Consider the following 16,245-nt stretch of genomic DNA (forward strand, 5'->3'; position numbering starts at 1 on the left):
AGTAGCAGTTTAAATAGTAATTAGATGCTATTTATACTTTATTACTGGCAGATACATAATATTTGGACCTCAGTATTGTTGTACATTAACAGGATGCAATAATAACAGAATGCAAATGATTATATTTATTAGAATTATAAATACTTTTATCATTATTAAACACTAGTTAGGCACTTTACTTTCACTTCACTTTTATTGAAAATAAATGCCTTTCTGATGTGATGGGAAAAGGAAGAAGAGTGAGCTCGGCAAAAGGCAGACACGTACCGGGGTTAATCGCATCACAGGCCAGTTCCACATGCCTTATGCGCTACTGCCTACACCACTGAAGCCATTGAATCACACACGTCGTTTTTTAACATTGTGTGACATTAGTAGGCAGAGGTAGTGTAAATTTGCACTTAGTAATAGACACTCTGAATAATCTTGTTTTCCGTTTGCATTAAGATTATTTTATATTTGTATATAAAATGGCCTCAGATTACATTCTCATCCTTTCTCAAAGTCCTCTGATGCTGTTATAAGTGTGTAGTTTAATTTAATCGTATACGTTGACAGTCTGCAATTTCGCACTTATTATATGAAGCCCTTTATGTGATAGACATTAAAATGAACCCTAACACAGAAGGAAATCATAATCAAATAAAGATCTTCCCATAGATTTGAATGCCAGTTGTAATGTGTGACTATATTTCTAAAACAGGCCATTTTCATTTATTTAATGATTACTCACAAATGATGCAAGTGATTCTATGCACCATTGACTTGGTTTTCAAGGAAACATTTCCAGTAATGTCTGATTGTCCATTATTGTGGCATATGTATTCTCACAATTCACATCATATATCTCATACTGCATTACCCTTTAAGACTCAACTATAACGTCACATTTTAAAAAGTGATTCTAATAGAGGAGACCTGTTTAGCATAGCGTCAGATATCATTGTGCCGCAGTCTTCTGTTTTTGCTATCTATACGAAAGCTGGGGCGATCGTCCACACGTGGATCCTCCGTGCAGCACACATACTGTTTCCAGATCTTAACGAAAGCATTCCGGAATTTCTTAATACGGAACGCGTAAACAATGGGATTGACGGCGGAGTTGCCATGACTAAGCAAGATAGCCACATACAGAAGGCACATGGAATTGTCACAACTAGGACAGAAGAGAGTGATGCAATTCAGGATATGCAATGGCAACCAGCTAAGAGCGAACAAGAAGAGCACCAGTGCAAGAGATTTTGCCAGCTTGAGTTCTTTCCCATAATATCGAGTGGGGTCGGTCTGGTTGGCAGTGACCTTCTTGTTGAGCTGCTTGTGGATCATGTAGAAGATCTCGGTGTAGATGAGCAACATGAGGATGAGCGGTGGCAGCACCCAGCCAAAGAAGTTGAAATAGACCATGTACTCCATACTGATGACATTCTCAAACTCACAGGTTACGAGAAGGTCAACACCCATAGTGCCGTTGGTCTGCCGTAGCTTCTTCAGATTGTTCCATCCCAACATGGGTGTCAGGCCGACTACGATGGCCACTATCCAGCACACTACTACTGCAGTGCCTGCACGCTTTGGAGTCACCACTCTTTTATAGCTGTGGAAAAAACAAACAAACAAACAAACAAATGGCTTTGTTTCCAGAAGTATTTTTCCAATAAAGATTTTTAAAAAGTCCTGAGAGTTCTAAGCCATGAACCAAATAAACAAGCTACAAGGTGAATGACAACATTCACAAGCAAAAAAGTATATGAAAATACGACAAAAAAACAAAGTTACAAGACAAATCTGAGTCTAAGGACATAAACAGCTCCTGGAACATCATAGGTTATGACATGGTGTGAACGCAGCAGAAGCTCCTTGTTTTGGTTCAGGAGGAACTGTAATAGGTGGCTGCTGTTTATAGCGCCTGGTGACTGTGTGTCTACAATTCTGCATAGCCTCATGGAACACACTGATGACAACTGAAATCTGTGCGAGCATGGTGTGCGATAATAGAAATACTTAGGTTGACAGGCAGGTAAGACATTGTATCTACTGGCCCAACAGTGGAAACGCAGCTAGATTTTGGCCTTGCAGCTGGAGGTTCAAGGCTATTAGCCCTGTCCGGCACATTGTTAGCCCTGGCTAACACTGGCCTGACAGTGCAAAAGCAACTACTGTGTACTTTAATGATGTTTTAATGAGGAAAGAACGTCTCAGTTACGTATGTAACCCTCTTTCCCTGAAGGAGTGAATGGAGATGTATGTCAGTAGTGACCGACGAATTGGCATATCGCTAGAGAGCCCTATCAGCTTCGAGTGAACTAAAACAGGCCAATGGAATTGGCGCGCGAAATTTGCATAATGCACAATGCCTTCGACAGGTGTATATAAATAGGAAGCAGATGCAATTGCACTCTGTTTTTCGCTGAGGAGCCAACTGGTGTCCGCACTGCAGTGAGGGTACAGAAACTGTGGCGACGGGACGTACATCTCTGTTCACTCCTTCAGGGAACAAGGGTTACATATGTAACCGAGACATTCCCTTTCAGTCGGTCACGTTCGACGTACGTCAGTAGTGACCGACGAATTGGGATCCCAAATAAAGCGCCACAGTTACGAAACCCCTTCCAGTGCCCAGCACAAGCTCTAGCCACCCGGCGCACCAATGGGATGGGGAAGGGGGTGAGCTTACGCAGAGAGAGTCTACTGCTGTTCCAAAATACACACTAAGTAAACTAGACTACACTGGGGAAGACCACTACCTACCCTGCGGGGGAGGAGTTTACGTTGAAAATACACATATGGACTGGCTGTGGGCAGTTCGCATATGGAGTCCCTGGGATGGCTCCACCTGGGTAGGGGGAGACTCATCTGACAGGTGACAGCAGAGCTGACTCTGTTAAGGGAAAGACACGGGCTAACCGTAGGGAGTTGTGGACAAATACACATATGCACAGATCTCACCGAGCATGATCAGGGGTCCTCTCGGTGAGAGGAGCACCATTCAACGAACAGGTTCCAAGCAAGGTGAGTTTGCTCTTGTCCCAGTTGACCCAAAGACCCAACCAGCTGAGGTGAGCTAACACCATGTCCCTGTGTTCACACAACTGCTCTCGCGAGCTGGCCAGGATGAGCCAGTCGTCGAGGTAGCTGAGGATGCAAACTCCCTTTTCCTTGAGCGGAACAATGGCGCCTCCACAACCTGCGTGAAGATGCGGGGGGCGACAGGGCCAGCCCGAAGGGCAGGTCTTTGTACTGATATGCTCGACCCTCAAACGCAAACCGTAGAAAGGGTCTGTGGCGAGGCAGAATCGAGACATGAAAGCACATGTCCTTCAGGTCGATCGCTGCGAACCAATCCTGGGGACGGATGCATTCGAAAATGTGCTTCTGTGTAAGCATCTTGAACGGCAGCCTGTGAAGGGACCGGTTCAGGACACGCAGATCCAAGATTGGCCGTAGCCCACCACCCTTTTTGGGTACAATGAAGTAGGGGCTGTAGAACCCTGACTTTATATCGGCTGGAGGGACCGGCTCGATTGCATCCTTCACGAGGAGGACAGCAATCTCCGGCCGGAGAACAGGTGTGTTGTCCATTGACACCTGAGTGTAGTGGACACCCCTGAAGACCGGGGGAGGCCGGGCAAACTGAATCACATAGCCGAGTCTGATAGTACGAATGAGCCAGCGGGACAGGCTGGGGAGCACTATCCAGGCTTCCAGACACCAAGCCAGCAGGACAAAAGGCACCACAGACGTACCGGGGGTGGGGCAACGAAGCAGAGTGCTGGGACCCGACTCGGACGGCATAGCGGCCCGAAGTTGGGTCCGACTCTGCGAGGTAGCAGTGTTATTGGGAGACGGCATACAGGGTGCGGCCTTGACCAACACACTGGGACCTGCTGGCGAAGTAAGAGGGGGCTGAGAGTGGCGAGGCGGGGCCTGGCACACTGACAGCCGCGCCCTCTTGTGACCTGGAGGATTGGGAAACTGCTCTTTTTGTGTGGAAATGGAAGTCCGGAGAGCCAGTGGCGGGACAGACAAAAACACAAAATCCCCCCGGCCCTCCTCCAGGGGTGGGAGAGATGCTGGAATCCTCTCCTGAAGAGCAGAATCCTTCCCCTCCAGGTCGCCCGTCTCAGGATCGTGACTTCCTTGACCACTTGCCACCTGGCTTGGCTTGAGCGGGCTGGGCACCACGTTTGCCGACTTACGCCTGATTCACACATAATCAGTCTGCAGTGTGTGTGCAGTCCGTGTGCGGTCCGTATGCAGTGCATATGTGTTGCTGAAGCAGGAAGCGGCCATTGTGCTTTCACACAGCACACGTTTACAGTGCGCTACGAGAACGTTCGAGATTCGGCGAAAATTCATCAAAATTGTAACGTGTACTCTAGATTTATATTTATACATTATGTACACTTTCAACATACTTATTTAGATGTACATTGATACATTAAGGCGTTTTATAACTACTTCACGGTCTGCCCTATATAAATGACATGTAGCATACTAATTAGACATACAAATGTATGTACAACGAGCTATTTAATGCGTAAACTTAAATGTATACACCTACATGCTAATGACATTTAGCTGCAAAGTGACGACCCCCCTTTGTACAATACATTCTGCGGGTCATACAGAATTTTATGTTTTTCCACCTCAACAATGAGACGAGTGTCATCCATGTCACCTTGTTTTTGAATAGGTTGGTTTAGGTCCACCTGTTAGTCATTGCCTGCTGGGATGCGAGTTTCCCTCCAACGATGGGGAAAAAAATATCTGATCGCAATATGCAAGTAAACACTGTTCATTTTTTTAAAATAAAATAATTGTTTTGAAATGATACAACTGAACTGTGAAATTGAAATGTTTCCTTTTGGCATGAATATAGCTTGTTGCTGGCATGGCGTTAAATCATAAAAAAATAAAAAATAAAAAAAATCTTTATGTAATGTACTAAATGTACAAAGTAGTTTAAATGTGCATATTTTTTTTTCAATTTCTTTTTTTACAATTTCAGGTCAATCCGTGTTCATTTTGCCCACACACAAAAATAGACTCGGTACGTAAACAATCGCTGCACTGCTGCAGACGCACCGCTGCAGACGCACCGCTCCTGGAACGCATAGACGGACCGCAACCGCGTGCAGTGTGAACTCTCTAATCCGTTAACATGGGTGCGTAAAAAAATATGCAACGCATATGCACTGCAGACGGATTATGTGTGAAACGGGCGTTAGTAGGGGCGGAGGACGACGCGGACGAGCGCTCTCGCCGACTAACGGGCTGAGGCTGTGCCGCCAGTGGGGTGGAGGCAGCAGCGGACCACCGGGGCAAGACATTCTTGATAGCCTCAGCCTGCTTCTGGGGCGGCGGGAGAACTGTTGGGCGAAGCTCTCTACCGCGTCGCCGAAAAGGCCGACCTGAGACACGGGGGAGCCCAGGAACCAATATATATCGGTCTCCCTCATGTCAGCCAGGGTCAGCCAGAGGTGGCACTGCTGGACTACAAGCTCGGCGGGGAAGCCCTGACCATATTCCCCAGATCACCCTGCCTACACGGTGACGAACCGCTATCCCAGCCGGAGCCAGAGAAAACGGCCGCACGGGACATAGGGGAGGGGACCCCCGTTCCCTGAGAACCAAGGAACGAGAGTCTAGATCTCAACACTGCGATAGTCATGTTCCCACAATGAGAACATGAGCTATCCACAAACACCACTCCCCGAACACAACGGATGAACCGGCCCAATTCGCAACAGACAACTGAGGTTAATATGGGGCAAACTGCTGTGATAACCGCTCAGGCTCCTCAGGAAGCTCGCGACCTCACTGCTGTGCCGTCACACCAACACAAGATGCTGGAATCTTTTCAAAGGCTTGTTTCGTTTCACAGAAATGAAGTCTGAAAGCTGAAGAACACCAAACGGTTGGCTCCGAAGCTAAAGACAGAGTGCGATTGCATCTGCTTCCTATTTATATACACCTGTCGGAGGCGGTGCACATTATGCAAATATCGCACGCCAATTCCATTGGCCTGTTTTAGTTCACTCGAAGCTGATAGGGCTCTCTAGCGATATCCCAATTCGTCGGTCAGTACTGATGTACGTCGAATGTGACCGACTGAAAGGGAACTACAATTTAATGAAGCATTGCAAATGACATAATTGAATTAAAAAAAAACAAGACAATGGAGAACTATATATACATTATATATATCATTTGTAGTATTGGGCAGGTATTTTTTTTTCTTCTGTTTAACATGATTACTTAAAAAATATATATACAAAATAATGCAGGGTGACGGCTTCAACAAAACCATATACCAACAACCAGTAGGTCTGTCTTTAAAGGTTTATATGATATCTTTCAAAATCAATTCCACTATGGAGAAAATTATTGGGATTTTTACTTCTGGAACCTGGCTATTGCAGTTTATAAAAAGGTGAGAGGCATAGGCGCCGATCCCGTGCTCAGGGGCTGGAGCACCAACGGAAATGGTCGAGCACCCACGGAAAATTACGATATGTTCTCAATGGATTTTAACAAGTAAAAAAATCGATTGCAGCTATCAGAAATTATCCTTATTTTAAAGGTGCCCTAGAACTTTTTTTTAAAAGATGTAATATAAGTCTAAGGTGTCCCCTGAATGTGTCTGTGAAATTTCAGCTCAAAATACCCCATAGATTTTTTTTAATTAATTTTTTTAACTGCCTATTTTGGGGCATCATTAAAAACAAGCCGATTTCAGGTTGTGTCCCCTTTAAATCGCGCGCTCTCCGCCCCCTCCCGAGCTCTCGACTCTATCACAGCATAAACAAAGTTTACACAGCTAATATAACCCTCAAAATGGATCTTTACAAAGTGTTCGTCATGCATACTGAATGCATGCGTCGGATTGTGTGAGTATTGTATTTATTTGGGTGTTTACATTTGATATTGAATGAGTTTGAGGCTGTGCTTTGTGGCTCAAGTTAACATTACACACTGTTGGAGAGATTTATAAAGAATGAAGTTGTGTTTATGCATTATACAGACTGCGTGTTTAATAATGAAAATAACGACGGCTCTTGTCTCCGTGAATACAGTAAGAAACAATGGTAACTTTAACCACATTTAACAGTACATTAGCAACATGCTAACGAAACATTTAGAAAGACAGTTTACAAATATCACTAAAAATATCATGTTATCATGGATCATGTCAGTTATTATTGCTCCATCTGCCATTTTTCGCTGTTTTCCTTGCTTGCTTACCTAGTCTGATTATTCAGCAGTGCACATCCAGACATTCTGCCCTTGTGTAATGCCTCAATCATGGGCTGGCATATGCAAACATTGGGGGCGTACACCCCGACTGTTACGTAACTGTTTCGTCTGTTTTCCGGAGGTCTTTTAAACAAATGATATTTATATAAGAAGGAGGAAATAATGGAGTTTGAAACTCACTGTATGTCTTTTCCATGTACTGAACTCTTGTTATTTAACTATGCCAATATAAATTCAATTTTTAATTCTAGGGCACCTTTAATAGTTTATTTAAGGCCGTTTCTATTACGTTATTTTAATGGCAAAAGTGGAGAGCGCATCGAGAGCGCATCCAATGTTGAGCGAGCACAAATCTCTCAACTTGCAGTCGGATTTCCTTCACTCTCATGCTCGCTCAGATTCAGAATCAGAACTCAACTGTCCTTGCCCTGTCCCTAAAATGGTCTTCTTTCCAGGATTTAAAGTTCTAAATTATTATGCAATTGACATATCAGTAAGATTTCAGTACAATAAGCATTCAGATTTTAGTTTTTCTAAGAAAATGTTTGTTTGTTTATTTATCCATGTCTTTTTAGGTAACTGGTATCAATCTCAGACAAAATAATTTGCCAGATCTATGGAAACCCTACTTAGAGGTTGTTCCAAATTATTAAGCAAGTCACAGTTCTCATGCAATATGGGTGTCACGATCACCAGTGAGAGTGCCCTATCAGCCACTTGAGGGCACTCCATCCCAGACTCTCATTTCCACCCGTTACATGGACTACAATTCCCATACACACTCACCCGACTCATTATCCATGTTCATTACACACAGCTGTCTTGTATTATGTTATCAGTGTCTGTCTATTTATACCCTGTTGGTTTCTGTTCTAGTCATGGAGTTTTCAGTTCACATTCCCCGGTCTGTGTTGTTTCCTGTTCCCGTGTTTTGTTTTTGTTTTTGTTGGACTGATCCCTGGCTTTTGACCCATGCTTGTTGTGGACTACGATTTTGGATTTCCCTATTAAACTACCTGCAATTGGATCTGTCTCTCGTCTCCGTGTTTGCACCCGTGACAGAAAACTCCATTATGCAAGGATCCAGCAGTGTGGGGTTCCGTATCCTTCCTCCAGCCACTACCAGGGAGCGTTTGGATCAACTGCGGGCGCTGAAGGCTCTACGCCAAGAGGGATGGGAGGTAGGATGCTTCTCCAAGGTCTTTTGGACGATGGCGGTGGGGCTGGGGTATAATGATGCGGCTTTAAAGGATTTCTTTAATTGCTGCCTTGACGATCCTCTGCCTCAATGTGAGATGGAAGGGCTATGGATTTTAGACTTCTGGAGATTTGCCGCATATCTCCGCCATCGGAGAGAATGGACCTCACCGAGTCGACCAGACAGTGTGCATGCTCCAGCCCAGGAATCCGTTTCAGAAGGCACAGGGGAGGTGGGCACTGAGCCTCAGCTTCACCCCGGTAAAGGGAGGAGGAGGAGGAGGAGAAGGAGGAAGCATTCAACGCCCAGAGCCTGCTTCAGTCAGTGAGTCCGCTCCAGAGCCTGCTTCAGTCAGTGAGTCCACTCCAGAGCCCGTTCCAGTCAGTGAGCCTGCTCCAGCCAGTGAGTCCGCTCCAGAGCCCGCTCCAGCCAGTGAGTCCGCTCCAGAGCCCGCTCCAGCCAGTGAGTCCGCTCCAGAGCCCGCTCCAGCCAGTGAGTCCGCTCCAGAGCCCGCTCCAGCCAGTGAGTCCGCTCCAGAGCCCGCTCCAGCCAGTGAGTCCGCTCCAGAGCCCGCTCCAGCCAGTGAGTCCGCTCCAGAGCCCGCTCCAGCCAGTGAGTCCGCTCCAGAGCCCGCTCCAGCCAGTGAGTCCGCTCCAGAGCCCGCTCCAGCCAGTGAGTCCGCTCCAGAGCCCGCTCCAGCCAGTGAGTCCGCTCCAGAGCCCGCTCCAGCCAGTGAGCCCGCTCTAACCAGTGAGCCTGCTCCAGAGCCCGCTCCGGTCAATAAGTCCGCTCCAGCCAGTGAGTCCATTTTGGGTGAGCCACTGCCTCACCCTCATAAGCGGAGGAGAAGGAGGAAAGGGGCTTCCTCCGTCCTACAAGGCCTGGAGACCACTCTAGTGGCTGTTCGTGGGTTCTCCAAGCACCTTGCCCTGCCGGCGCCAACGAAGCGCCTTGCCCTGCCGGCGCCAACGATGCGCCTTGCCCTGCCGGCGCCAACGATGCGCCTTGCCCTGCCGGCGCCAACGAAGCGCCTTGCCCTGCCGGCGCCAACGAAGCGCCTTGCCCTGCCGGCGCCAACGAAGCGCCTTGCCCTGCCGGCGCCAACGAAGCGACTTGCCCTGCCGCCGCTGCCCGAGCCCGCTGCTGTCCCAGGGCAGCCCGAGCACGCTGCCGTCCCAGAGCAGCCCCAGCATGAGCACGCTGCCGTCCCAGAGCAGCCCCAGCCTGAGCACGCTGCCGTCCCAGAGCAGCCCCAGCCTGAGCACGCTGCCGTCCCAGAGCAGCCCCAGCCTGAGCACGCTGCCGTCCCAGAGCAGCCCCAGCCTGAGCACGCTGCCGTCCAAGAGCAGCCCCAGCCTGAGCACGCGGCCGTCCCAGAGCAGTCCCAGTCCGAGCTCGCTGCCGTCCCTGAGTCCTCCGCTCTCCCTGATACGGCCACGGAGGCCGTCATCGAGCTGCTCGTTCTCCCTGATACGGCCACAAAGCACCCTTGGCCAGCCCTGTTGCCGCCGTCCAAGCCTACTGCCCTGCCGCCATCCAAGCCTTCTGCCCTGCCGCCACCGCCCAGATCTTCTGTCCTGCCACTGTCGTCCAGGCTCCCTGCCCTGCTGCCACTGCCCCGGCCGTTGGAACCGTTGGAACCCGCCTGGTCAGTTCCGCCAGCACCGCCCTGGCACTCAGCCAGGATTCCAGAGACGCTGGCACCAGCCTGGTCAGTTCCTCCAGCACCACCCTGGCATCCAGCCAGGACTCTAGACCCGCTGGAACCAGCCTGGTCAGTTCCTCCAGCACCACCCTGGCTATCAGTTGGGGACCCTGGATCTGGCCCGCCATCCCTCCCCCTGATCCTCCTCCTGTCCACCTCCTTCCTGAGTTTTTGTGTTTTTGGTTTTTTTTGACTGGTGGAGCGTCTGGTAGCCGCTCCTTTGAGGGGGGGTAATGTCACGATCACCAGTGAGAGTGCCCTATCAGCCACTTGAGGGCACTCCATCCCGGACTCTCATTTCCACCCGTTACATGGACTACAATTCCCATACACACTCACCCGACTCATTATCCATGTTCATTACACACAGCTGTCTTGTATTATGTTATCAGTGTCTGTCTATTTATACCCTGTTGGTTTCTGTTCTAGTCATGGAGTTTTCAGTTCACATTCCCCGGTCTGTGTTGTTTCCTGTTCCCGTGTTTTGTTTTTGTTTTTGTTGGACTGATCCCTGGCTTTTGACCCATTCTTGTTGTGGACTACGATTTTGGATTTCCCTATTAAACTACCTGCAATTGGATCTGTCTCTCGTCTCTGTGTTTGCACCCGTGACAATGGGGAGGAATAAAGATCTTTCTGTAGATGAAAAGCATGAAATGGTGCATTGTTGTGCAAAAGGCATTATCATAAGATTAATGAGTGATTTAGAGCACAGCAGAACTTGGTCAGATAAAGGCTTATTAATGAAAGTTCCTATCAAAAAAAAATTATTGTATTAAAAGGGCAGCTATAAAAAAAAGCCAGTGTTGAGCAGCAAACAGGTATTTGATGCTGCTGGTGTCTCTGGAGTCTTGAGAACCTCACCATGCAGGCTGGCAGTTGTGCGTAAAGATGCATTTTTATACACCACTAACCAAACCTAACAAAGTGAAACATTTACAGTGGGTGTAGAAATACATTTTCAAACAGTTTTATTGCTGTGGTGTTTTTTTGCAGCATGGGGTAGTGCTGAAAATGGCCAGTTATGAACTCCACATATCTTGCAAAAGTCATTTTAATACTCTCCATCTCACTTCCCAGTATTTCAGCCCAAATCATCACCCGCCAGCTCCTTGTTGACGTCGCAGTCTTGTTGGAACGTGGTGGCCATTCACCAACCATCCAGAAATCCATCCGTTTAGGCCATCTATTGTAGTACAGCATTAGTCAGTGAATAAAACAATTTAAAAATGAGTCTTCATGTATTTCGAAACCCACTGTAAATGTTTCTCTTTGTGAGGTTTGGTTTGGAGTGGCTGAAATGCATCTTTACACACAACTGCCAGTCTGCATGGAGAGCTTCTTGAGACTCCAGAGGCACCAGCAGCTTCAAATACATGTTTGCTGCTCAACAATGGCTTTTTTTATAGCTGCCCTTTTAATACAATTAATTTTTTTGACAGGAACTTTCCTCAATAAGCCTTTATCGTTCTGCTGTGCTCTAAATCACTCACAAATCTTATGATAAATTGATAATCTCCATTCAGTTTCACACAATAGTAGTTGTTTTCATGCCTTTTGTACAACATTGCACCATTTCATGCTTTTCATCTTCAAAAAGATCTTTCTTCCTCCCATATTGCATGAGAACTGTGACTTGCTTAATAATGTGGAACAACCTCTAAGTAGGGTTTCCATAAATCTGGCAAATTATTTTGTCTGAGATTGATACCAGTTATCTAAAAAGACATGGATAAATAAACGAACAAACATTTTCTAAGAAAAACTAAAATCTAAATGTTTATTGTACATAAATCTTACTAATTTGTCTCTTGCATAATAATTTGGAACGCAGTGTAATTAGAGCACGGTTAAACTTCTGACTCTATTAACAAAAATTCTACCACAAGACCAATGGGGCACCCACCGGCAAAAACATAAATCTGCGCCTATGCTGAAAGGAAAGAGGAAGCTTATGTAAAGAATGCTGAATGATAAAAATAACTAAGATTAGGCCTATTTATGAGCAAGTACAAACCCAACAAGAGAAGTAACTTCAAAATCACGTTTGGAAAATCAAGTGCTGTTTATCTGGGGAAAATATCTGAAATCCCTGTGATTAATAGCATGGAAATCAAAATTAAAGAGCAATGATCCACTACACAAACTCTGTTGGGAAGGATTACGTTTTGATTTAGTAACAATCCCTTCTCTGTGAAGAGCAAAAGGTCTTTTCAGACAACACAAATGAGGCTAGTGAAGCATGCCATCCACTTAGCTGGCAAACTGGCACTAGTTGCTTGTTTGACTATGCACTTGTCTATTGTAATTACCTCACAAAAACTCAGACTAGAATGCTATAATCCTATTTAATCATTAAAATAAAGGAAGAGGATGTCATTTTAGCTGTTCTTCTGGGACATCAGAAGAAATGCTGCATAATGGTCTTTCTACTTAATTGTTTTGACTCAATGTTTAAACTCTGTAACTCCGACTTCAAATTAAATGGAAGGAGGCCATGGTCAGGACAGGGAATTAAAGACTGTGAGATTCATGGTTTGAAGGTGACTTTGAAAGTGATTTCATAACAGAGCAATAAAATCAGAAGCTTTGCAGAGCAATGTAAACCCACCCAGATCAAATATCATTTTATGGTCTGCATCAGTGCAAAGATGCTACAACTCAATATTTCCCATTGTAACATTGTCTCTTGTTGTTCTCTAAATTAGGATTTTCATGTGATGTTCAGAACAATTATGTGTGTATGTTAATCAGAGTAATATGCTTATTTGTTTTCTGTTTTTCTGTTACCATAAAGGGATAGTTCACCCAAAAATGAAACTCAACCTTTTGTTGTTTCAACTCACATGAATTACTTTCTTCCGTGGAATACAAAAGAGACATTTTGAAGAATGTATTTTCCATGTGATGGCAATAAATTGTAACTGAAAATGTCAGGTCTAAAAAAGTAAGACTAGCAAGCAGTTTCGACTTTGGATCTTTCAAATGATTCGGCTGATCCAATTCGCAAAATGATTACTTTTACAAAGAAGTAGCTTGAATACCTCTGCTCCTGTCGACTGTGAAAATACATATTTTTTCTCTTAAGTAAAATTTATTTTACTTACCCTCTGATCACACTGCAAAAAAAGTTATGGTCTTCCCATAGTATTTTTGTCTTCCAGTTTGTTTTCCAGTTCAAATGTCTAAAATCAAGATGCATTTATGGGAGATACAAAGTGACAATATTAAGTCTTGATTTCTGTGAAAGTAATTAAAATTAAGTGAGTTTATGATTAAAACGAATAAATATCTGCCAATGGGCTCAGAAAAAAATAAAATAAAGGGAAATTTTTATAACTCATTTAAGACGTTTAGATGTTTGTATTGTAAAAAATACAAAAATACTGAGGAAGATAGGCCTACCGACGTTTTTTGCAATATATGCAAAATTTAATGCCATGCCTTAATGAATTTAAGGTTTCTGCACTGATTTAAGACCTTTTTAAGGCCTTACGTTATATAAGGGTGAAGACTTTTTAAGAACCACAGAAACCCTAACAAATTAAAACTGAAATGGTAATGTGAAATAATTCCCCGTGAAATTAATAAGCAACCAAAATCGTAATAGCCTACCTCATTGGTATCTTGACCCTCAGATAGCGGTCAATAGCAATAGCCAGGAGGGCGAGAATTGAACTTTGCGTTAGTACCAGTACAGTACATGCAACGAGCAGGCAGCTGTAAAAATGAGTCTTCAGTCCGATGCTTATGGTTATAGCCAGAGGAATGACAAGTGCTCCGACCGCAATGTCCGCAAGAGCCAGGCTGACGATGAAGTAAATAGTCGTGTCTCGTAGAGATCGGTTGATTCTCACAGCCCAGACCACCATCACATTCCCGATGACAGAGGAAAGGGCAATTAACACCTCCATCCCAATGTACAGTCCCAGGACACCAGGCATCCTTGCTGGGAATACAAGTGCTTCTGTTCAATAGGATAAAAGATCCCCCAGATTTTAATAATAATAATAATTAAAAAAAAAAAAAAAAACTCCCGGTAAATCAAACGAGTCTAAAATGACGTTGTTATGGCTACATGTCGATGCCAATGTTATATAACGTAGGATGAAAACAGAAGTTGTTTTTCTTATCCGAAATGCGTACGCGGCATCACGATCATCATCGTCTCCGGGTGTGTAGTCCGGTTCCACAGTGAACCAGTAGGCTATGAGTCACTTCAGACCCTCCACGAGCACATTTCGCCTCGCATTAGACTATATTCAGTCACAGTTCATCAGAAACGATCTGCGCATGAGTCACCACCTGTGCACGAAAGTAAAACAAGACAGCTTCCATATGGTTTAAAATTAATTAAGTAGCCTACATCAGTCGATGTCAAAAAGTCCTCTGAGGTCTGACGGTCACCTTAACCTCGAAACAGTGTAACTCGCACATCGGCTCCACAGAAAAGGCTTCTCGTGCACGCTAGGGCGACCGATACAAGTTTCACCAATCGGGACGCAGGAGAAATTGTTATTCACATTTATTATTTTAATTAGGTTGCTTCTTAGATGTATTTAGGATGCTAGATGCTAAATGTAAACCCCGATAGCAAACGGCAAGCAATTACTGAAACAAAGTTATTAACGTTACAAAGTGATGTTGGTTCAATATTGCACCCACAATTTATGTTGAAACAATGATGAGATTTCTAAATAAATAAATAAATAAATAAAAGGAATCAATGGCAATGCCACTGAATCATCATTACACTACCTGAAAGGATATGGACTGGATGAAGACTGGGGAGATCGCTCAGACCTCCTCAGAACGCATAATGTTGTGGAAAATTAATAGAAATGCTCACTCTTTCTAAAGAAATGTGATGTAAACATGACATTTCATCAATTAAAAAGTCTTAATGGAGTTGTTTGTGATCAGTTACTTTTATCTGTCCCTCGTTCTCGTTGCAAATCAAAAGGTGTGTGTGTTTATGTATATATGTATGTGATATGTGTGTATGTAATATATATATATATATATATATATATATATATATATATATATATATATATATATATATATATATATATATATATATGCATTATTTTTATATGTTGGTGTTCTATTTTATGTATATACAATTTGTTTGATCAATTTTGATACTTGACTTTTATCTCCATTTTTCCCCCCTCCTTTTCTATTTTACCTTCTGATTTACTGTAAAGCACTTTGGACCAACTATAGTTGTGTTAAATTTGTGCTATATAAATTAAATTTGACTTGACTTGTTTTGTGCATTCCTGTGATTCACTGCTGATGAATTAACATTAAAATTAACTAAAAATAATCTATATGTGACTGGTCTTGTTTGGGTGTTGCTTTGCAAGAAGCCAGTTGGAGAACACTCCTTACCTTAGCTCGATTCACAACGGTAAGCTTGTAATAATGTTTTATAATAAGAGCGGTACTGGTGGGTTTCTGAGGGAAATTCGAGCATGCAGCCATTCGTTTTTGCATCACATCTGTAAACTGAAAGGAAGGAGTCCTAGCTAGTAGCTATATCATGTGAGGATGCTGCTTAGCAGATAATTTATAGCCTTTTCTCACAGCAGCTGAAATAATTAAACTTATCATTTTGATGGTGGATTGATGATTGTCATTTGGACCTTTCTGAATTACAGTGACAACTGGATATTAACCTGTAGTCAAAAGCAAATGATTCTGGACTGCAGAGTGGCTACAGAAATTTAAATCTACAGGTAATGCTAACACACACTAAATACACATAGTCATGCAATGCTGATGTTGTTAACATTAACCATTTAAGAACAAAGTATAACAGTAGTAATAATTTGCATGGTTTGGCATGATCCAAGCTAAGCAACCATTAGATTTAATCACCATTGGCAGCACGATTTATTGTAGGCCAGGCCTAATGCTTTTTTTCTCAGTTGGTCAGAACAAAAGTGGCAGACATGTTACTTATTTGTTCAGATGACATTTTCTGGTGAAAATTCTTATTTTGGTCATACTTCCAAGACGTAGAATCTGTGTTTCCGAAGTACAGTATCCGCACCGTGGTGACTGACACCAAACATTA

The 16,245-nt window shown here is 44.1% G+C and overlaps 1 protein-coding gene across 2 annotated transcripts; it reads right to left on the minus strand.

Annotated features, from left to right (window-relative positions):
- Positions 1-933: 933 nt before the first annotated feature.
- On the minus strand, positions 934-15,960 carry LOC137021164 (adenosine receptor A1). 2 transcript variants are annotated; one of them, XM_067387401.1, is made up of 3 exons: positions 15,939-15,960; positions 13,776-14,085; positions 934-1,594 (listed from the first exon to the last, which is right to left on the minus strand). In XM_067387401.1, the coding sequence occupies exons 1-3, from the start codon at positions 15,958-15,960 to the stop codon at positions 934-936; spliced, it is 993 nt and encodes a 330-aa protein (XP_067243502.1). The 2 variants fall into 2 exon arrangements, with proteins under 2 accessions (XP_067243502.1, XP_067243503.1); XM_067387402.1 differs by lacking the exon at positions 15,939-15,960 and having other exon boundaries at positions 13,776-14,104.
- Between the last annotated feature and the right edge of the window lie 285 nt (positions 15,961-16,245).

The sequence above is a fragment of the Chanodichthys erythropterus genome, chromosome 6 (genome assembly GCF_024489055.1).
Source record: "Chanodichthys erythropterus isolate Z2021 chromosome 6, ASM2448905v1, whole genome shotgun sequence".
Classification (NCBI taxonomy): domain Eukaryota; kingdom Metazoa; phylum Chordata; class Actinopteri; order Cypriniformes; family Xenocyprididae; genus Chanodichthys; species Chanodichthys erythropterus.

Excerpts from the sequence above, each read along its gene's own strand:
- LOC137021164 (XM_067387401.1), bottom strand. The coding sequence starts at position 15,960 with ATGTTAACAACATCAGCATTGC. Across the intron at positions 14,086-15,938 it reads GTTAACAACATCAGCATTGC|TGTACATTGGGATGGAGGTG; the intron begins ATGACTATGTGT and ends GTGTCCTGGGAC. Across the intron at positions 1,595-13,775 it reads AGGGTCAAGATACCAATGAG|CTATAAAAGAGTGGTGACTC; the intron begins GTAGGCTATTAC and ends TTTTTTCCACAG.